General features: G+C 41.5%; 2 protein-coding genes across 2 annotated transcripts; both read left to right on the forward strand.

Annotated features, from left to right (window-relative positions):
• The first annotated feature begins 3,480 nt into the window (after window positions 1-3,480).
• LOC145228812 (uncharacterized) lies at window positions 3,481-14,259 on the forward strand. The gene is made up of 2 exons (XM_080094000.1): window positions 3,481-3,894; window positions 8,836-14,259. The coding sequence occupies exons 1-2, from the start codon at window positions 3,555-3,557 to the stop codon at window positions 11,664-11,666; spliced, it is 3,171 nt and encodes a 1,056-aa protein (XP_079950126.1). The 5' UTR covers window positions 3,481-3,554; the 3' UTR covers window positions 11,667-14,259.
• Window positions 14,260-19,752: 5,493 nt separating this feature from the next.
• On the forward strand, window positions 19,753-21,655 carry LOC145229505 (cerebellin-1-like). Its single transcript, XM_080094858.1, has 2 exons — window positions 19,753-20,222; window positions 21,387-21,655. Exons 1-2 carry the CDS (start codon window positions 19,770-19,772, stop codon window positions 21,576-21,578), a joined length of 645 nt encoding a protein of 214 aa, XP_079950984.1. The 5' UTR covers window positions 19,753-19,769; the 3' UTR covers window positions 21,579-21,655.
• Window positions 21,656-22,080: the final 425 nt, after the last annotated feature.

Consider the following 22,080-nt stretch of genomic DNA (forward strand, 5'->3'; position numbering starts at 1 on the left):
TTAAAATGAGGTTCATACTGGAAGCGAACCAACAGCAAACCCAGTGCCGGATTAAGGGTCTGCTGGCCTGTAGGCACATTTTATAAGTGGCCCGAAAATCAGGGTTGCCAACAAAAAAATTAGAATTATCAGTGTTGCCAAATCATTGTGTGATTTTAAAGTGGCCTGAATTTTTGACTGGCCTGTAGGCACGTGCCAACTTTGCCTAATGGTTAATCCGGCACTGAGCAAACATCCTACTAACATTGACTTTGTATGGAAATAGATTGGCGTTTTGTTGTTTAAGTTGATTGCCGTTTGGTTCACTACGATGTTTTGTTGCCGTTCCGTGGAAATTTTTCAAGTTTTTACCGTTCCAGTGGCGTAGAAAGGTTGGGAACCACTGCTGTAAATAGTCACTTGACACAATTTCTTTGCGTGGTTGGGACGATTGCTGTGCGTCTAAGAACGTATGCACGTACCGAAGGACGATTGACCGAATCAGTAATTTTAACAACGATTTAGTTTTAATTTGTCACGGCGGGAAATAAAATGAAGTGCTTTGCAAACGGACATTAAACACGACTTAGAAATCGTTAATGCAAACCTACATAACAACATCTAAAAGCGGCTATAAAGCACCTTGTATTGTTTAATGTTGGCGAACGGAAACTATTAACCAAAAAATGTACAATTGTTTTTATTTTAGAAAGTTAGTGCGCCAAATAATACTAAAACGTTAGTGTACGTGTCATATTTATGTTGCAATAAAAACACCCGTTTATTTCGAAACAATTGTAATTGTTGCGTTTCAACCGATGTCTGTTCAATTAATTACGTGACTACAAACGCATTTGTGTGTAGTTGGAAATGCGTTTCAAAACCGACGCAATTTGAATAAAGATGCGATTTCGACGTTACACAAAGTACTCTGCGCCAGTGCCCCTTACAAGCTATTTGTATCTTGTGTCGCATAAACAGAATAAAAGGTTTCTGGAGTATCATATACATGTTTACTCGCATTTGACGACATAATAGGTTAACATGCGAGGTCTTCGGATTTCCAAATCTTCGGATTCAGCCGGTACAGTTAAGACACTTAAGACATGGTTTAAAAAAAGTACGTTGGCACGCGAGTATATTTTAAAACCAAAATTGGCACGGCGGTGTGTTCCAGTTGGACACCCCTGGTATAAACAGTAGCCTACGTTGGCATCCGATTTACATTTACTTTAAATACGTAATCCAAAAGATAACAAACGACTGGAATTTCCTTTGTACGTAGCTTATTAGTATGTTAATTGAAAGGAGGGCGCTGCTACACCGGCTGCACATTAAGACGATGTGACATTGATGCAGCGCAACACAAGGTTCAAATCGGTTCATTTGCCGGGCATATGTGGTAAACATGTTGTTGTTTACGTTGTAAGAAGGCGGGGCATGGCCTACATTGGTCGTCGGGTGCGCTTGGGGATGGCGGCGACGGTAAACCTGCAATTAAAGACGACAATACTGCGCTGGGAATGGTCTTTGTCGATTAATATGCAGCTTCAATTGCTACTGTTAATCGGTGAAATTGGGTAGGATTTATTCAAAAAATGTTTCATGTGTGTTCGACCGGGCCTATAATATGTTCAATCGGAAAACAATACGCTCTACCGCACACCGTTTTTGTAGTGTGGTATCTTTTTGTTACAAAATACAGGTAGGCTACGGAAGTAAACGTAGTACCCTCTTGTTACAAGATACATAATTAATTAGTTCAACGTGTGATTAGAATAAAATTCTAAAAGTTTTTTATTAGGTAACTATTTTAACTTTAGGTGGGAAAATGTTTTGCGACTTGTCAGTAAACTTTTTGAACTCAAAACAATTAGTATGACATCTCAATAAATAGGTAGCAATAGCCTACGTGTTTGTAGACTATTTTTTATGTATATGTTACTTTCTAAATTTGCTTAAACTTGTAGCCTAGTTCGAATTGACTTCAATAGGACTATCTTCAAATAGGACTCACGATGCAGGCAGGTTTTGTTTTCATTTATTTTCATGGAGCCAAGGTTTCCGCTGGATGTCGCAGCTGCTCACATTTATGAGCTTCTTAAAGTGTTACTACGATTAAACTTCGACCTGTATACATGAGTTAGGTGACGTTTAACGCATATAAGTACATTGTTAACAGCCATTTTTTGTAAAATAGAATAAATTCAACAACATAAACATAAAACAGGCAAAAAAACACAACTCAGCAATAGCTATAAAACGAAACTCAACACAGTTCAATGTTTTTCTCTCTCCGCTTAGATTTGATTGCTTTTTCGTGTTTTAACGCTGTCGCGGTAGAACCTCCAAAAACGACAAGTTGTTTAGAATGTCATAACGTCGGCTGCAGAGTGAAAATAGCCAAACGGCGAACGGGAAAATTGTGTTTGTTGCTGATGGCCCGTTAGGTCACGTGATTAGTGCCCTGGGCCAAACCGTAAACAACCATACAATTCCATCTCCTCTTTCCCTTTATCTCCGCGGCGACAAATAATGAAGCGGCCACTTGCGCGAAAAAACAATGTACCGCACAATCGCAGCGCGTACTGTACTACAAAGGGGGGAATAACAAGGTCACGAAATTATAAGAGTCATAAGGCAGGCAAACATGAAAGTGCGACGCTGGCTGATGTAAAAAGCAGGGATAGAGTCCTGTCATGGGAGCTCGCGCGCTTGCTCGCGTTCTCTCTCTTTTTTCTTTATTTCGTCTCAGGTTGAGTGTAGTAAAAAAGGATATGTGTTTTCCAACCCTCTACGCCAACACATAGATTGTTTGTTAGAATAAATTTAATGGATTGTGACCTGGGAAGGTTGAGCTATTGTTAAATTCGGTTCATTGGATCTGTTGACCATTTACGCATTTTTGGTCAGAACTAACAGCTTTTGAGCACGTGTTAAGGTGAGCAGTAAAGGCTTTGCTGTTAGCCTTGCTTCGCTTGGCTGAGTTGTCAAGTTGGTTACTTGTCGCAAAAACAAGCGCAATCTAACATAAGAGTTAGACAAAATGCGCGTTCCTAACTTAGTCTTACTTTGTTTTGAGTATTCGTTTTTGTTCTGAATCTGGGTTACAAAAACACAATACTGGTTTGTGTGTTACTGTGTTCAGTATGATAAGTTAGCAGCACGGTTTACCTTGTTTAAAACAGCTGATAAGCAGGATATTTTTGCAAATGTAGTTAGATTTAGAACTAATGATAATGTACCAGACTATGGTAGTACTGTATGCTAAAAATAGTATCACTGAGTTTTCTATAATCAAAGTTGAGTTTGTTTTTTGAAAGTTGTGAGTTTGTTTTGAAGAATATCATGTGTAAAAGAAAAACAGCAGGTATTTTTGTGTACTGATATGATAAAGAGTTATTATTTGTCATTGGAATGTTAAGCTTGTTTTTTAAATAAATACTGATTTATGCTTTTATATGTTTAGTTTGAGAACAATTATTTATTCATGCGAAGTTAAAGTGTTGATTGCATTTTCAGATGACTAGGTGACATCCTGAAACAGTAAAAAAACTTATTTATTTATCTCTGTCATGGCCCCAGAACCTGACTATACAATGTCAACAGATGTGATAATTAAAGGAACACTGCGCAAAGCAAAAACATGGAACAAGCGTTTTTTTGTCCTTCGTGAAGGCCCTCCACCTAAATTGGAATATTATGACAATGAAAAGAAGTGGAAAGGTCAAAAAACTGAAAAACCTAAACGACAAATTGACTTGGACAATCCATGGAATGTAAGCAAGAAAAAAGATTCAAAGCATGATTACCTCATTGTTATATTTACTGAAGATGAATATTTTACAATGGCTGCTGACAATGCTGACACACAAAATCAATGGGTGGCAGCTCTACAAAAAGCATTGCGCCCAGGTAAGAATTATTTACATTTAAAATATGTTGCTCAAGTTTTGCTTTATTAGTGGTTAATTCGTTGTTTTGCAAGTCATTCCTTTCAGGTGGTTGTATCATACTTTTTGTGTAATGAGTGTTATTTGTGCAATCAGTCAGCGATTTGCCTTGATTGAAATCTAGGCAATGGGAAGTTCAATACAGACATTATCACCCTATACATTGCTCTTATTGCTGTTCGGCAACCTAAAACAAAAATTCTCAGCCAGTTTGTTATGCCACCTGTAGTGCAATGTGCAAATGTAAAATATTGTGTTCTAAAATGTGAATGAATTGTTTGGTAAAACTAACAGGGTTTTGGGTTGTGGTTTATGTGTGCTATTGAAGCAGTTAGGTCTAATAGACACGCTCTAGACTGCACATTGTGTGATTCATGCAATTCTAGCTCCTTGTGATGTTGATGTGTCATAGCTCCTATTGCTGCAACAATATGCACCACTTTACAATGCTTTAACAATATGAGCAGTTTTGTAACACACTGTATTGTTGGTCGTTAGTGGGTGGTCAGCTAGTGGAATGTTTTCATGGCTGCATGTCCGTTTCGGCGGTTGCTTCCCACGGTCGGTTTGCTTCCCAGGACATACTGCTCCTTCAACCATCCGTGAAGTCCCGATCCCGTTAAGTTTTCTCTTGTGATCCCGCATGAATTTTATTGGCACATAACAAAATCCCACAGTAGGCACGTTCATTCAGTGTGAATATCATTGAATTATTTGTACTGCAAGGTTAAGCGACATGTTATCCCGGGTGTCTAACCTCCGGTTCCCAGCGATGTTTACCATCGTCTGTTTTGACCTTTTTTGCGTGTTCTGACTTTGGTGAGTCGGCATCATGCGTTGGGTGCATGTTAAATCGTTATGTGACTTTGCACTTCCACCCTTTAAATTCGAAGTAAACATTAGGCAATTACTGCACACAAATAATTCTATCTTTTATCGGCGTGCATTTCCTGATGAAAACATGACAAATAACTTTGCAAACAAAATCACTGTTAATGGTGGGAAAAAATATTCAGTAAGTAACAACGCGCAAAAATTAAAGAAGAAGATTGGCGCGTTTTAAACCGAAGTAATTCATCGGGCGTTTTTTGGTGTTTTTGCTCGCTCGAGACTTGTTTGTCATGCTATCTGTTATTGAAGATAATGTTGTGGTTCGGTGGAGCGAGCGCAGAGGCAGAGCCAACTGAGCTAACTGAGCTAACGTCAGTGGGGAAGTGTGTGTGCACGAGCAATCGCACCTTGGGTGTGTCGCAGGCGCGCGCGCGCACATTCCGATTCGTCGTCGCGCGAAAACAACTCCGTGAGTGTTCCACATTCCTATGCGTCTACGTAACTACCTTTACTACGGTCGCGGGGTCATTGTTTTTCTTCACTTTAAAGAACACGACGTCTAGTCATAAACGTATCGAACGCATTGTCTTAAATTTTTACCACGCCCCTAAGACATCAATTTGTGTTTTTGAGGTCCCTTACCCAAGAATTAAGGCGTCCTTGTTTTCAGAAAGAAGTACCAGGCAACATTAGAATCCGCCTCTTAACTTTTTCAATGGGCGTCAACCCGCCTCTTATTTGGGCCAGACGTCTATGTTTATCAACGAAATTTAACACCACCCTTTGCAAACTCTTTCAGTCGGTTTCCATCATAGATTTTACGCCCCGTTGAATTGATGCATTGTTTGATGCAAATGTGCAGTAGGCAATTATAGGTGCCAGTGGTATGCTAAACATGGAGCTTAGGTTTGTCAAAAGCCCTCTCGAGACATATAGACAAACAATGCGCGGTGTAGTTTTGGCGGCTTGTTAGAATGAGTGCAAAAACACACACAAAAATATGCAACCCGACGCCATGTAGTCAATCATTTATCAAATAAGTAATGATGATTTAGAAGTATTATAGGTCATTTTACATGGTATAATGCCCATGGAAGATGTGGGTTAGCTATGCCTTTTTTCCAAAAAAAACTTGTAACAATCGCAATAAAATAGTTGATAGACAACACCGACACTTTCGTGATCTTTGGGAATTTACACTCCGTCCAACTGGACATTTTGTTTTGGTTTGTGCGCCGACTCGCAGTAAATTGCTGCAGATGTTTTTGCGATAATTATTGACAGAATGACGCGAAAGGTTGGTCGTTGAATATTTATCACAAGACTGTAGATTAAATTATTAAGTTTACGCAAATGATGCGCTTTGTCCAAAACATAGTTGGGATATATTGCATCAAACCTTTTTTCATATTTATTGTTTCGATTAAACAATAAGCAATAATACCCTTGTGTCAGTATTGAACGTTGTAAAGTTTTGTTTACAATGAAGACGTGAAAAGATTGCCTACTTAGTCACCGGGCGTGGCTTTAAACGGTTAAAACGAGAGAGAAATGTTGTTTCTTGGTTTCCCAACTGACGGAAGGGCCGCGTCGCGACCACTATCGCCCTGGTCATCCCGACACGTAAATATACTAGATCCACTGATACTTTTCCATTCGGTTTCCCTGTTAATAAGCGCGAAAACGTTGTTTTTCTTAACAAAGCGACCTGAGCGATAATATGAGTCGGCCGTCTGTGACCAACTATTACCCACTGATTTACACCAGTAGGTTGGATGCCATGTAATTACCACACAGCATGTTCACCACTGTTTGTCGCCAGGCCTTGACATAAGCACTTGAATCGTCTTGCGACAATTGACGGAAAAATTTGCCTGTTTTGGTGGCGGCATCCATGTTTTCCGTTAATCTCCGTTTCCCACTTCAATTTATTGGCGCGTTTTCCATCGCGCATCCTCGGAGCTGCCGAGATCAAAGTCTGACCTTTTCAAGTGTTTTTCGGTGCAACAGTCTTTCTCTTTTTTCTCTTGGTCAATGGCTTGTTCCAAAGGCGAGCCCTTGCTGAGCTTTCTCTTTCCGTTATGCTCGCTGAAATCCGCCCCTTTTTCTTTTCATCCGCCCACGTACAACGACCGCTCGGTTCCAGACGAAAACAAGGGTGTTGTCAAGCCTGTAGTATAAACAGACGGGCGACGGACGTGACGACCTATGTAGATGGCGACCAAGCAATTTATAGATCCTTCAGAGTTCTATCGTAACATTTTATTCAAGTGTCATTGACAAAGCACAAAGCGTTGCCTAAAAGCGAAACATCGCAGCCGTTTTTACGCGATATTTCCCTCGCCCTTACTTCCCTTTAGGCGTTTCTTGGAAAAGAATCGTATGTGACACCTAAACCAAACAGCAAAGGTTACTAGGTGTCAAAAGCCCTATTTGTAGACTATCCCTCTGGCAAAGTTTTCGTTGCTCGTTGTTTGTCTGTTGTTAGATTGGAATTTTGTAATGGTTTTGTACCGTCTGGTTGGTTCGTGTCGATTTTTTAAGTGAACATTCGTCCGTAACCGCCCAGCTCGTTTCCCGTTAATAAATTGCAGCCGCTGAACTTTGATATGTCAATAACGCGCTGGAATAACAAAGTCGAATGTGACGTGTCGATTTCAATGTATGAACGTTCGGCCGACGCGTCCAATGCTTTCAGGCACCACCTAACCGCTTTTCCTGACAGGCGGCACTTTTGTGACTGGTGTAGCTGGACCCGAAAAAAACAACCTCTCGTCTAGTGTTGTTTACCGAACCGCCGCGCCTGAACACACCTACGCGCTTTTACTCCATTTTATAAAACTTTAAATTTTTCGGCGCTTAGTTTGTTTTGAGCGTTTTCAACCGTAACTTCATGCACTGAAAGCTTACTAGCTGTGGCAGCCGTGGTTTTGTTGTTGTTGCGCCATATGATGCGACGTAGAGCAAATATTCACTGTCGAAAGGACGCATTACTGCTGTAAACAGGAAACGCCCAACCGTGCATGTCGACCTAGCGATAAAACTCATTCATACAAACCACCACAAACGTTTATGGCAAAAAGATAACCACACGTGTTTTTTGTGCCAAAGAATATGTATTCGATTTTAGAACAGTCTGGTTAGGGTTCACCAAAGGTCGTGTCTTGTTGTTCGTTACGTCGACCTTGCCTGCGGCGGGGATTACGTTCATAAGTGTAGCTTGTAAATTGGCTTGTCATCTGGACGACAGTTGTTGTTTTTCTTGCCCTACACACAGGGGCGACACACGACTGTTCACTGGCGAAAATTCGAAGTACTCCACTACTAGGCATGTGTTGCCGACATAACAGCTGTTGTTGTGCCTCACTTGTCATTGGGGTTGGCTTATTCGCACAGCAATGGTCTGTTGGCCATCCCAACTGTTGTTGTTGTTGTTGTTGTTGATATGCCGGTGTTCATTAGTAGGTTTTTATTTGAAAGTGCAGTATTGTGGCGCGCTTCCGGACATTTCCTGTGCGGTGTAATCTTACCAAACCACGTTTTTTTGTAACACAGCGCGCGATTGTGATACTGCTTTACAATAAAAGTCCTCGCTTTAGACCTCTTGTCTGTTGTGTCTGCTGGAACGCGGGAAATGTTTAACAAAGCCTCGGAAGGAACTGGGCTCTTGAGTACGCAAACTTCATTGCTTGGTCGGTTGCGGATACAAAAGCCCCTGGTCACGTTTCACAATAAACTAAGCGCTTGTCTTCAACAAACGAACCACCACCGGAGTGACAACACCTTTAGTGGTCTCTAGGAATGTGAAAAGCGCGCCTTAAGCGCCGTATTACCGCTCTAAGTGTTCATTCGGTAAACACGTAGAAACAAACACCAGCATCGGCATTCCAGATAAGATTTAAGAGGCAAACTACGCTAGTTTGCTTTACACACGTGTAGGGTTAAAGCATTTGTTGTTGTCGGTGTTCCAATTTGAACCAATTTCAAATTTTAATATTTTTCTAAATTTCTAATGTTTTCATATTGTTAAGCTGTGTTATGAATGTAACCACTATATTTTGTTGTATTCCAGAGCCAGGATCCCTTCTCTTCAAGCACGTATGGCACGCCACTCTGGACAACAAGGAGCTTGAAATGACAAGCAGCAATCTTCTGATGAGTCTCCATGGCCCACATCGTATTTGCCTCACCCATGACTGCATGGTTTTTGTTCACGCCACCAATTCTGGAGGTCGGGATCGTTCCCGAGTCGAACCGGTTGAAATTCGCATCACCACAATCCGAGTTTGTGGTCACAGCGACAACTCCTTTTTCATCGAGCCGGGTCGTGCATCTGGCATAGTAAGTGGCAAGCTGTGGATGGACTTGGGTGACGATGTTATGGCGGCGCAAATGCATCAGACCATTCTTAACGTTATGTACGCCCTTAAGAAGGAAGAGGAAAACAACAGCTACCGCGGGCGATCCTACAGCTCCGGATCGAACTCTGGCCGACCGCGTCCTGTCCGTTCCCATCATAACAACCCACCACCAAGCCAAATTGGCATGGGAAAACTTGGAATGTACCCTGGTCGCAGTTCACGTACGCGCTGCGACAGTCTACCTGGATCTCATGGCGTAAGTTACGATTCACGCCTACGAACCGGTAGCGAAGGCGAAGGCACATTAAAGCGGCCGTTGGGGTTCAGCAGAAAATCGCCGAACAGTCCCGCCATGCGAAATCGGCTCCTTGCATCGCAAGGCAAAAGATCACAGCACGCTGTTTATCATGCTCATACTTCCTCGCTGCCCGGAAGCTGCCACAGCTCAAGCGAAGCTTCCAGCTCGGAGCAGCTAAATTCCGCTCTTACGTCAAGTAACGAGTTTTCACCCGGCTACTCAAGTTGCACGGCCTCATCTTTTGCGCCATCTGATTGCCTTGAGGAGTACGTGGGAGAAGGGCGACATAGTCCTACCCAGTCTTCGATCAAAGGCGGTCTTCGGCATGCCAAATCTTTTCATGGACGCTCAATCACCCCCGATTTTCCCCTACCGGCCGGTTCAACTCCGCCAATTCACGAAGACACTCCGGCTGGACGTCATTATTGTCCAAACTGTCTGATACATTTGGGACAAACCAATTACAACGATGGATATTTCTGCAACCCGCGTCATGTGGCTCCCACTGAACAAGCTCCTCCACCTCCTGCCGAGCAACCCCCATCGAATCCCCTCACCCCGTCAACAGTTACCCAAGTCGATTACGTAAACGTGCCGCCACACTCGAGGACACATTCACTTGATGATAGTCTCAGCTACGGCACAGCGGCTTCATCCTTGTCTGCGTCTCCACAGCAACAAGGTTCATTCAATCAAGGCGCTGAGCAATCGACAGTGGTGAGCAAGGCGATGGAAACTTTTAGTCAATCACCATCGGCGTATTCCTCGCATTCGGAAAACAGTTCGTATTCGTGCACGCCGTCGTCCACCACTTCGCCAAAGGGGATCGTTTTATCGTCAGTCGCAGGCGACGGCTTTTCTTCCCCCGATGATTATGCGTTGATGGACTTCGATAGTTCGAATAAATACCCGCACCAGATCACACGCACCCCAAGTCGCAAACAAGCGACCCCACCCTCATCGACGTTCATTTCCAAATTGATTTCTTTCACAAGCGGATCTTCTCAAAACTCCAACGTTGCGACATCACCACCGGTGCCATATTCGTCATCCGAGTACACGCCTATGTCGAAATCACCATTTCCCGCCGGCCAGGCCACGTCAGAAGTGACTGGCTCGAACAAACAGATCGCCCTCGCCACCAATGGTTATGTGCCGATGAGGGCATTTAGGTCCAAGCCGCAAGATATCGAAAAGCGTCGCTGCTCAGTTCCAGACGCAGTTCCGAGAAGCAATTCGATGCTAAACGGAAACTTTGGAGTTTACGGCCACTCACCGGAAAAGTGTGGCATTTCGAGTGCGCCTTGTCACTGTGGTTCAACGTACGAGGAACCCCCGTTCGCTGCTGGCAGCAGGACGGGTTCTGGCGATAGCTCGGACTCCCCGTACTGCAAAATGCAACCCTCATCTCCGCATTACAACTGCCACCTCAAACTGTCAGGAGATTGCTCGGGAAGTGACGTGCCAGACTCAGGCACTCCACAGACAGCGGCGTCAACCGTGTGTAGCACCCATTTGGCTACTCCTGCTGACACAGTGTCCCGTGTGTCGACCCCAAGCCCTTCGAATCCCTCCGATTATCTCAGTATGCGGCCTTTGAGTCACGAGCTACGTGACGTAAGTAACGGCACCGCAAAACATGGAAAAACCAAAATGGACTCTGCGGCCGCATCACCGCCCGAAAACGAATCCAACGGTTACCTGATGATGAGTCCGCGGGGTGCGAACGGCGTTAACGGTCGCAGAACGAATGTGGCAGGATCGAATGAAAACGAACCTTCAAGAGTTACTGCACATCCTCAGTATCCACACCAAAAGAAGGACGTGCTCTCTAAGCATACTTTTTCATCAAATTCATTAGACCGACCCAAGCACACAAAGTCCAAGCGACCCAAAACGCTATACGGTTTGGGTCGTACGGCTAATCATACCAGTAACGCACGCCGGACGCAATCGTTTAAGCATAGCCACAAAAAATCGTCTCATAATTCGCATTCAAACCACGTGTCTTCGTCTCCACCAACCACATGTGCTGAATCGCGAACCAAGCCATCCCCAAATGGCGAATATGTGAACATCGATTTCGCCAAGGCACAGCAACAAACCAACTCGCCCTTTGTGGTGACGGTTACCGCCTCTAAAGACGCCCAATCAACGCCACGCATCACGCTGAAGCAGAACTCGTCGGCTGTTGACCTCGGAAATGAATACACCGCCATGAACTTTGATCCAATAAGCAACTGACGTCACCAGACTCCACTCTTTGCGTTTTGTCTCCTGGGGTCCTTCATTGGGAGCTTAAAGTAAATTATTCGCCAATGTTGCTGCTGTGTTATGACTTCTTTTTAGTGTATAAAATCATTTTTGCATTTTTGATGACGGTAACTATTAATTGTCTCATGTAATCGTGTAATTTGGTCACCAGATTTCTGAATCTTGGCGGTAATGGTGCTTTTCTCCGATGATACCGTAACCATGGTAATGTCGGTTTCATAAATGCGCATCGTCATATTACATCTATTGCAGCCAAAAATGCAGTACAAATTTGTTATCGGTTTAAATCTCGCAAAAAAAACATGATGTCAGGACTTTAACCCAATGACGCACACCTCTTCTCGACGTCAGTGTTTTACTTTTTCCGACACAGCGGAGTTTCTGGCCTGTGTGCGAGTCCGTGTTTGTGCGAAAAAGTGTTTATGCGTGGTTTGTGACCAAGTCATGCCGGTTTATGATTTTCCAAACATCCAACCTTTTTCGTGTAATCCAGCGGGAACGACACCTAATTGCGGTAGCGCCACTGCGTTCGTAACGCGATACTGCCGATGTGCCGCGTTCGGCTCGTGACCAAATAACAAACAAGTCGTTCTAAAATAGCGCCGCGTCGACGTTTAACAGCCGTTAGCTTTCCTGTGCTGGCCCTGCTCCTAAACGCTAATGTTTTCCTCTTTGCTGTTCGCGTGATTTGATGGGAGCTTGTACCCGAGCGGAAATAGCCTCCCATTGGTTGGCTCAAACGCTCCACGCCGGTACCAATTTATGAATGAGTTATGCATAGTTGTGCTATCGATATACGCGCCGCGATTGTACAAAGTATACAGTTTTAAAACGTCGGTGCATAAATTTGCGCTATAAGCCAAGTAAATTAACCATTTCCTAAAACTACACGCCTCAACACCACATGTGCGGGAGTTTGTTTTCCACCGGTCTGCCGTAAGTTATGTAGATATGACGGCGCTTGACGCCGGAGATTGGCATAGGTGGACTCGCCCACGTCACCCCGGTTGTTTTTTCCGCGTTCGGCTTTGTATCAATCCATGCCTTGCACGCACATCCCCTGCCCACGCAAGCCCAGTGATTGTGGCCTACCCTGTTTTATCAACCGTCTTGTGTTGAGCACTGACCGGTTTGCGGGTGACCTTGTAATGTTAACGTTGATATACAATGTGTTTAGGGGACGGGAACCAATACATTTAGCATCGAGCTAAAGTTATAGAGTCAAGCTGTTTGTTTTTTCACTGTCACCGCTTTCTAATGCAACGAGCACTTCGACACTTGCGTTGAAGGCCGACGTTTTCGGTCGGCTTTCTTGTCACCGGTACGTGTGTCACCCGTGTTTTACCTCCTGCGGTTTCTTGTTCATGCTCACCAGTCCCCGTCACACTGTTTACTGTTGACGAAAAGACGTGTCCACGGTTTTCTCGGGCACTTTCCCTTCAGTTCACTGATATTTTATTCGCACAAACAGGTCAGCATTAAAAAATGTCGTGGACCTTATTTGCCAAAAACCTCGTTTTTTTCCCTGGTGTATCATCGCTTACTGTTCGAATGACGCATGCGACATTTGCCCAGTCGTCTGACGTTAGCCGTAAATATATTTTTTTCGACGCTGACTCGAAGCAAAGGTCGGTGTTCGCCGCAACATAAGAACGCGTGTTTTTCTGGTTCCCGAACAGTCATGACGGGATTAAAACTGAATCACTGCACACCAACGTTTGTTTGTTCACGTTTACATTTATCGACGCACAGATCAGCAAACAACAGAATTTTTCCTTGCCCCCCAGCACCTAAATCACCGTTTCCTCAACACCTATGTTCCGCACTTGTTTATCCTCACTCAGACTCGTTGAGTTGACGTCACTCGCGTCCCGTTTCGTTCGAGTGCTTGTGGGAGCATCGCAGGCTGTAAAGCTCTGTTTAGTCATCCCCTTTGCCACGACGCGTGGAACTTGCGCGCCAACGCAGTTCGACTACCCTTCGCTTACAACAATAGCAATAAATCGATAGATCCCAACCAGGCAACACCAGTGCTGTATTTCGCCCAATTCTAATCGATGACTTAATACCAGACACCCATGTGTTGATCAAACCACCCAAAAGCTTTGTGAAATGTAAGTGGCTGTTGATACGTACTGGCGCGCTGGGAAACATGTCTGTGTTGGTACCTGGCAACCCCAAACCCGTATATGGGACGATTATTATCATCGCAAATCAGTGTCCCTAAATTGATCTCCGCGAACCATGTCAACAGGCGATTATTTTGTGTGCACACACCCTTTTCCTTTCGGTCAATTACTGCGCTTTGCCTCTGGTACCGTAACTGTCGTATATATGCTGTTTTCTCATTTCCTTTCGTTTGTCTTGGTGTGAGTTTTTCTTGTGTCGTGGTATTTATTGTGAAAACCCTACTTTATCTTTTTGATATTTACTATTAAAAATAATTTAATTGTTGTTACCGTTGTTTTCTTATTTGTATTTGGTTGCTATATTTTCTAGTCTCCTTTTTTTCTTCATCGTCTTTCAAGTCTGTCGTCGCTAAAAATACAAAGGAACGATTGTATGAATGTGAGGCATGTTGCTTAACAAATTCCCAACGCAGTCAGCAGCTGCTTAGTAAAATCATCACCCATCATTCGATTATACGGAATGAATGAGATAGGTCTGACGCATAGACAGCAAATGATCTCACTACGCGCTTGGCGTTGCCAGCCGTAATTTCTACTAATTGGGCGTGAATTTGCGGATGTGGGATCGAAACGTGAGTGAGAGAAATCAGACTGTTTTCGTCGGTACTACCCTTCTTGTTTGAGTCACTTAAATGTCCGTTTGAGAAAGAAAAACCTGAGGTGTAAGGAGACCTATTACATAACGAAAAAATTGCTACTGATGCCGAAACGTGTTGTTTGGATTTAGTAAATGGGCGCATAAGCCACAGTTTACTTGTCGGTGGGAGATTTGCTTGTATGTGTTAATAACAAGCGAACAAATGTGATATCATATGTAGCTGTAAAGTGTAAACTAATAAACCAAGTCAGGACAAAATCCACCCACATATCATTGAAACATACTCAAGTTATTTCGAGTTTGAAAAGTCATAAAAAACAAACATGGGCCTACGAACTTAGTTGATCAAAGCTTGTGTGCTGTTTCTGAGGTTATTCATCGGCTGTGATTAATTCCCATTTTATTTCAACGTGCCGTTTTCAGATACAAACATTCAACGGTAATACCTGAGTCACATCCCGCTGTCGACAGCACCCACCAATGCGGTCTGCTCCATAAACATTGTCGTCACGCAATGGGAATAAAAAATTAATGAATGACTCGCCAGGAGCGCGCGTCGCCGCCGCGATCATGAGAGCTCTTTTACGAAAACAGGCCGTCGCTACGAGTGGCAGAGACCGCGGTCTGTTTTTCGAGACTTGTTTACGCCAGATCGGTACGGCGGCCCCGTCACGTGATCGCGCGAGACTGCACGTTCTGTCGCCCTCTGCGCTTGAGGGATTACGCAATTCTGTTTTTCCCTTACGTAGCCATTAATGTAAGGTATAGGAAGTTGTATCCCAACATAAAATGGAGCATTGCTGCTGTGAATGAAATGTAACAAACTTTTTCGCATATTTTTACATTACGTCATCCCTAACTACACTATTCTAATGTCATCTGGTATGTTACTGACTTGTTCAAATGGCAAATGCAGACATATGTGCACCATGGACACGAATCCACCGTCTTCCTGGATGTAAGTTTAACTGTCTTGTTTTGGACGCAACACAAACAACTTGTTATTGGGCTCTAGTTTGGCGAACCAAACCGTTATGCGCTGTGGCAAATTTCTAGAAAATTGTTAGATCATGTGAAATAGACACGTTCTGCCATCTACCGGACATTTTATCAAATGTTTTCGGACACCCAACACGTCTAGCGGTTCCAAATTGTATTTCACTTGAATAGATTCGTCGAACACCATACTGAAATATTTCGGCCCATGAAAACCTTAGACGTGTAACAATATTGTAATTGTGTCTGTTAAATGAGTCTTAAGTCGTTATAGAACGTAAATTTTCTGGAAAAAGTTTTTGTAACTTAGTGAGTAAAATACTAGAATAAAGCCCTAAATCAGTCGCTGTATTTTATTGTTTCTCAGGATAAATGCATTTCGATGACTGATTTAAGATGTTCCTGTAGTCACGAATTATTCAAACTGAATTATTGCGGTCGTTTGTTTTGCTTGCAACGAGATTTCATTAAAAAAACAACGTGTCACTTAGTGCAGTGGTCGGCAACCGCCGGTCCGCGGCCCGGTACCGGTCCGCGAGGAGTTCGTTACCGGGCCGTATAATTTTTCAGGTTAATTGCTATAAAACATTTTGCCCATTTTGCCCCAGGGATGATAAACTAATTTAAGCGATTTTATTGCTTAATATTTGTAGTTTTTTGAAGACCGGTCCGAGATAAAATTTCACTTTCAAAAACGGTCCGCAGTGCAAAAAAGGTTGCCGACCCCTGACTTAGTGGACATCATAACTAGCAATTGATGTACAATAAAAATACCAATAAAAATACCAATGATAGTAACAGACCCTACAACATTATAGTGAGAGCATGAAGTAAAATTATACAAACAAACTTTATATTTAAAACTTGTGTCGTTTGCAAAATGTTACCATAAATAAACGTTGCCAGTATTTTTATGCAAGACTTTCCTCAGGAAATAAATGATGCCTTTTTTAATGATAAATAAATGATTTTGACAACCGTTACAGAACCACGAAACAGTTTGATGCTGTGCTTATTTAGCAACGTGCTGACAAGACTGTTACGTGTTTTATATTCAGCCAAAATGTTTTTTCTATAGACGACAATAAAGTTAAAAATTAAGAACATTGGTAATATGTTACCTTTAAACCCAAGTCATGTTAGTTGTGACTAGCTGATTGTATTAAAGTTCACAGACAAGGTATAAATACTACGAAGTTATACAGGGAATATATTAAGCGTTCTGCATTAAAGGTCATGTAAGACTTAATAATTCAAAAGCAGTAAAATATGGCGTTTAAAGTGTAAAGACAACGTTAAAAGGTAGGCAATAAAATAGGCGTTTAACATACTTGCTGATTTAATGACTTTGCGTAGTTTGCTAAATGCAATAATAGTCGAGGAAAGTTAATGTAAGAAGTGTTGTTTTCTGAGGTTACAAATAAATGATTTACATTTAGACCGAGTTGTGAATCGATTTTTTGTGCCTGTATTGACCTCTTGGTATTGTAATGTCTCATGGCCACCTTTGTTCGTTTCGTTTGAAATGGTTTTTATTGTAAGACTTGAAGTCAGAAAAAGCGAACAACTTACATATTTCTTTGGACTATAAGTTACAAACTTTAATTTTTTGTTTGCACCAATGTTTGATGTGTAGGCCAAAAAACGTGGTTTAATGTCAATATAGAAGGCCTAACAGATAAAATGTTTTATGTAGGCTTCTTATTTGAAGCGAAGCGTACCAAATCGGATTGACAATCTTTATTCCCAACGCAACCAATTGTGGGTCTTTCTGTCGTTTGCATCCAACCAAACATATGGCTAAAATGTCGCGGGTTGCAGATGAGAAAGTACCTGTCGTACATGGGCATTTCGGCTTGTTCTATTCGGTTTCCAAAACCAGTGTTGGCACGTAATAAGTCATATATCAAAAAGGATCCTAACCTCTAATAATTAAAATAAATAAACAAATATAAAGTGTGATAGCAGCCTATATCAACCCAATAAGAGAAAAAAAGAAGTATCAAACTTTTAGGAAAATAATATTTAAAATTTATTTAAAGTCATCAGCTTGTGTTCACAAATTTGTTCCAAAGAGATCAGCGATTAGTGACCAAACGGGGAATCAATAACTGCCTATTTTGTTTTTTCTATAACCTTTGCCCGAACAGTGACGTAAAGCGTTTTATTGCTTCACGTTTGACATAAACTCGATAAATCTGAGTTTATATTCGAACAAAATGAACAAAGGGTTTTCTTTTATCCGTTGATGATTAAAATTCGGTGAATACCTCGACGACGTACGAAATATATACTATCAAATGTTCCGTTCTGTAGGCAGTTTATGCGCCAAGTAACGTGAAATATGATTCAGAACGTTTATTGATTATGTAGTAGCAGATATACCCCCATGATTTTCCGAAGTTGTTAGACCAGCATGGGTTAAAATGTGTTACAAAGAAGATTTAAAGTCCCTATGCAAATGGTTTTGCAAGAAAATTTTAAAAGTTTATCGATTGTGCATTTAATTTCCTTTATATTTAGTTTGACAGGAACTTGCTGCCCAGGCGTTAAACTGATACATGTTGTGAATTATTTATCTTTATTTGGCCTCGGCACAGCACGATTTCGTAACCTCATTTCAATAACGTTCGACAGTGGAATGGGTATAAAAGTTCGCTGGATTTCAAACCTACCTAAACTGATCGCGTGCATTTTTAGCACCTTAGGTTAGAAGCTTGCCATCGGATAATGCCAGTGTTAAATTATTCAAACCCAATGCCCATAAAAGCGCGAAAAAAACGAAAATTTGAATCAAAGATCTTTGTTTTGCATTTTTGACTATAATGCGTGTAGGTTCATTTATCGCTTGGGCAATTTGCTTTCTAAAGCGAACCAGTTTTCTCGGGTGATTGAGAGCTTCGAAATAGCCGGCTTTAAAATATTAATTTTCCCATGGCCCGCGAAAGAAAGTAGCCTTCTCGTTTATTGTGAGATAGTTTACAACAACCAATTATAGTTTTCGTAAATGTCAAGAGCCTTTTTCAATGCCCTCGTAGCCTATAAAAGGTGGATACTGTTCGACTGTTAAACATTTAAATACGCTTCGTTTTTAAGTAAAACAAATGTCAGCTGAAATGCAAACCTTTAACGATCAAAGGTCTGCTTAACACAACAGAATTCATTGAGCAGTTTTCGTCGGCACTTTTTTGTGAACCAAGAGAAATTAAGTTTCATGGGCATTGATGTAGTATTTATACCTTTGAAACAGAGTTTGACATTAAGGATAAAAGTATTTTTCGGGGATGACCAGTAAAGCAACACTGAGATTAAGTGGAGAATTACGCTCATGTCTTTCGCTTTGTAAGATGGTTGATCCTCCAATCATTCATATGGTTTAAATTTTAAGCAAGGCAGAGCTTGCTAAATGTGCCAAGCCTGATAAACTTGATTAAATATTTATAAACCAGCGAATGTGCGTTTAAAGTTCAGTTCTTGTATGTCGGCATCGAGGGAAAGAGGGATACGGTTAGTTGAATATTTTTTGCGTAAAATGGAGAAACGAGCAAACTGTTTTGCTTCAAAAAAGGCTTTCTGCTGTAACTGTACTATCTGCAAACAACATGTGGTTCGTGTTAAATTTGAAGAAATATTTAACTGTAAAGACAAGGCGTATACAATGATTACTTTATATTCTAACCTATATTTAAAAGAGATTGTTTTATTGTTGACAATAACAAGAAAGGGAACGGATTATATGACTATTCCATAATGCTGCTTGGAAATATTGGTTAGAAACACTGATAAGAAATAGGTAGAGTAGCCCAGTAATGTTTTAAACCTGACAGGGATGGCATCGCGGCGACAGCTGGTAATTATTTATCGATTGTAGGCAGAATGGCTCATGTAATTTCACGGTACAGACCTGCCTCTGTTGCTGCAGCATCGATTGGAGCTTCCCAAAACGCGTTTCTCACTAATTTATAATTCACGTAAACGAAAAATTTATTTTGAAAAATGAAATGTTTACCTGTGATCAAAAGCATTTATCTATTTTAGACTGTTGAATCGACAACGTCATTGTGTTTAATAAAAATCTAATATGCTGTACAAATTTGTGTGCTGAGTATACTTGCAGCAATTACCAGTGCAAAGTTTTTCTAATAAGATGTGACTTTTGGTAAAGGATGCATAAGTTTCCATTTTTACGCGAAATTCAGGTCATGTAACAGTTTTGCACAGTAAAGAATATTTTCCAGTTCTTAACCCGATTTTTGTCGTTTATACAGATATACTGATACACATAGCAAAATGAGGCCTTTTTATTTCGACGTATATGATACGTGCCTACAATGCTTGCTCATGTCACTCCTGGTGAAATCTCAAACTACAGAATCCAGTTCAGCAAAAGACTCACAATTTCCCAGTGCCGATCCCACTGTTGCCTTGGAAGGACAATGTGTTGTTGTATGTGACGCTGTTAAATCACAAAGAGTTCAGACACAGGCAAATTTTGCCCAAACTCCACCCGCTGTAAGAAGGATAGCATTTTCGGTACAGAAAAATGCAAATTTGGGACTGCCGCGCAATTCTAATGGAGGGGATGGTCCTGTTGTGGTAACATTTGATTACATGTTGCTAAACATCGGAAATGCCTTCGATTCTTCAAAAAGCACATTTGTACCTTCCGTATCTGGCGTGTATTCGTTGGTTTTTAACATCTACAAGCTGTTCAATAGGGACCCCGTAACAGTGGCTCTAACGGTAAGCGGCAATATTCATTTTGACTACAAACAAAACAATCCGATTTTTTGTAAGCAAGGAACAAAACTTGATTTGTAGGACATTTTTCTGGATTTGTAAAAAAATCATCTGTGTTACTTTATAATGCCAAGAATCCGGTATAAAGGCGCTTAAATACGGTTTGTAAATACCAAACTTAAGCGCTAATGTACGATAAAATGTAAAGGCAAACATACTCTTTTACAAACACTTGCAGTTGCACATTTCTCAAATAAATGACCTTTATTAGAGCTCTTTACGTATAGGTAGTCGCAACATCTTGTTAAGGTGTGTATTTCATAAACATACTTTACTTGTCTAGACCCCCTAGATAATTAAAACTATAGTTCCGTTGAGGTAGAGCGGGGTAAATGCTCTATCAAATTTTAATTTGGGATTTAGGCGTCGCGTGTGAAAAGTTTCACATTACGAGACAGTGTTACCTGGCTCGCATTTTACCAGTTTAAAAATTCATGTGTCGTGGTTCATGTGCTGCAACCGGCAAACAAGCCTACAAACTCCCGTCGGTGATGTCATTTGAAATTGCTAGCTCGCATTGACTTAAAAACAATATATTTAGGATTAAGTTGAACCACACATAGTATAGAGCGGTATCAGTTTTCTAATATAATGTTGCTTGAAGTGTATCGCAAAATTATCGAAGGTCAAAACGTTTGTGAAACTTTAATAAAAACCAAATTGCCAGCGATGTAGAATGAAACGCTACTATTTAAGTCCGTGTCGTGTGTACCTAAGTTTGTGAAACGTTCATCAGAAAATCAGTGGTTTTGACAGTACGTTACAGTTAAGGCTCGCCATGTTGCTACACAAAACCTTGATATATTTAGGTTAATGGCATTCCAGAAGAGGTGCAATACCGAATTAAGCCAATCTTTAGGGAAATCAGACAAATTACACATATAGCCTAAAGCCTACACTAAAACACATTCTTTGGTGTCAAAAGAAGCATTCTCTTTAAAGTAGTTGAACATATATATACTCGACTTAGACAAACAACATGCGGCTGCAAAAAGCTGCTTGTTTAGCGAACTCGGCTCGAGGATTTCCATTAAGATTGACAAAAACACAGACGCCTAGTAGGCTACATGTCTAAATGTGTATTGATTCTTGTCTTGTGTTTCGCAGATCAATGGAGTCGTCCTGTTTACGGGGTTCGCCGATGATAAATCAACTCCACCACAACTCGCACACAATGGCGGCCTAGTCCATCTCGATGTAAACGACCGAGTTCGAATCGAGATCGTGAAGGGAAATTTGGATGGGGGTTGGCAGCATTCCACATTCTCTGGACATTTAGTGTTTGAAGATCGTTATTGATTTTATTGTTTGGTGACATCTTTCCAATCTGTGTGTTAATTGACGCAATAAACGAAAAATATTTTCGAGAGCTGCCATCGGACACGAAAGCCTTATCGAAGAAATATTTTCCTTGTGCAACAACTTGGCTGCATAAAAATACCATTTTTGTCAGGATGTTACATAGGCAGTTTTTATTGCTTCAGGTTAGAAACAAATAAAGGAATACAAAATGAAGGCAACTTGCACCAACTGACGCAACCCATAACATTCGCTGCGTAAGCTGATTTTAGCCTTCAAAATCATGTTTTGGCAAAATAACAAATCTAATGCCAGTCTGTGCAAATAATCTATTCCACTGTGCCGCTGGCTCAGACATAAAACGGAAACCGAGATTTGCATCTCAAATTATCAACCCTAATACGTTTAACTGTTTCATTGTGACGTAATAAGCAAACCTAATACCTAGTGTCAAACTTGCATAGTTTTTCAGATTGAAGTTTGTGCGCCTAAGGATGTGATG

This window comes from Phallusia mammillata, chromosome 5 (assembly GCF_965637545.1).
Source record: "Phallusia mammillata chromosome 5, kaPhaMamm4.hap1.1, whole genome shotgun sequence".
Lineage (NCBI taxonomy): Eukaryota > Metazoa > Chordata > Ascidiacea > Phlebobranchia > Ascidiidae > Phallusia > Phallusia mammillata.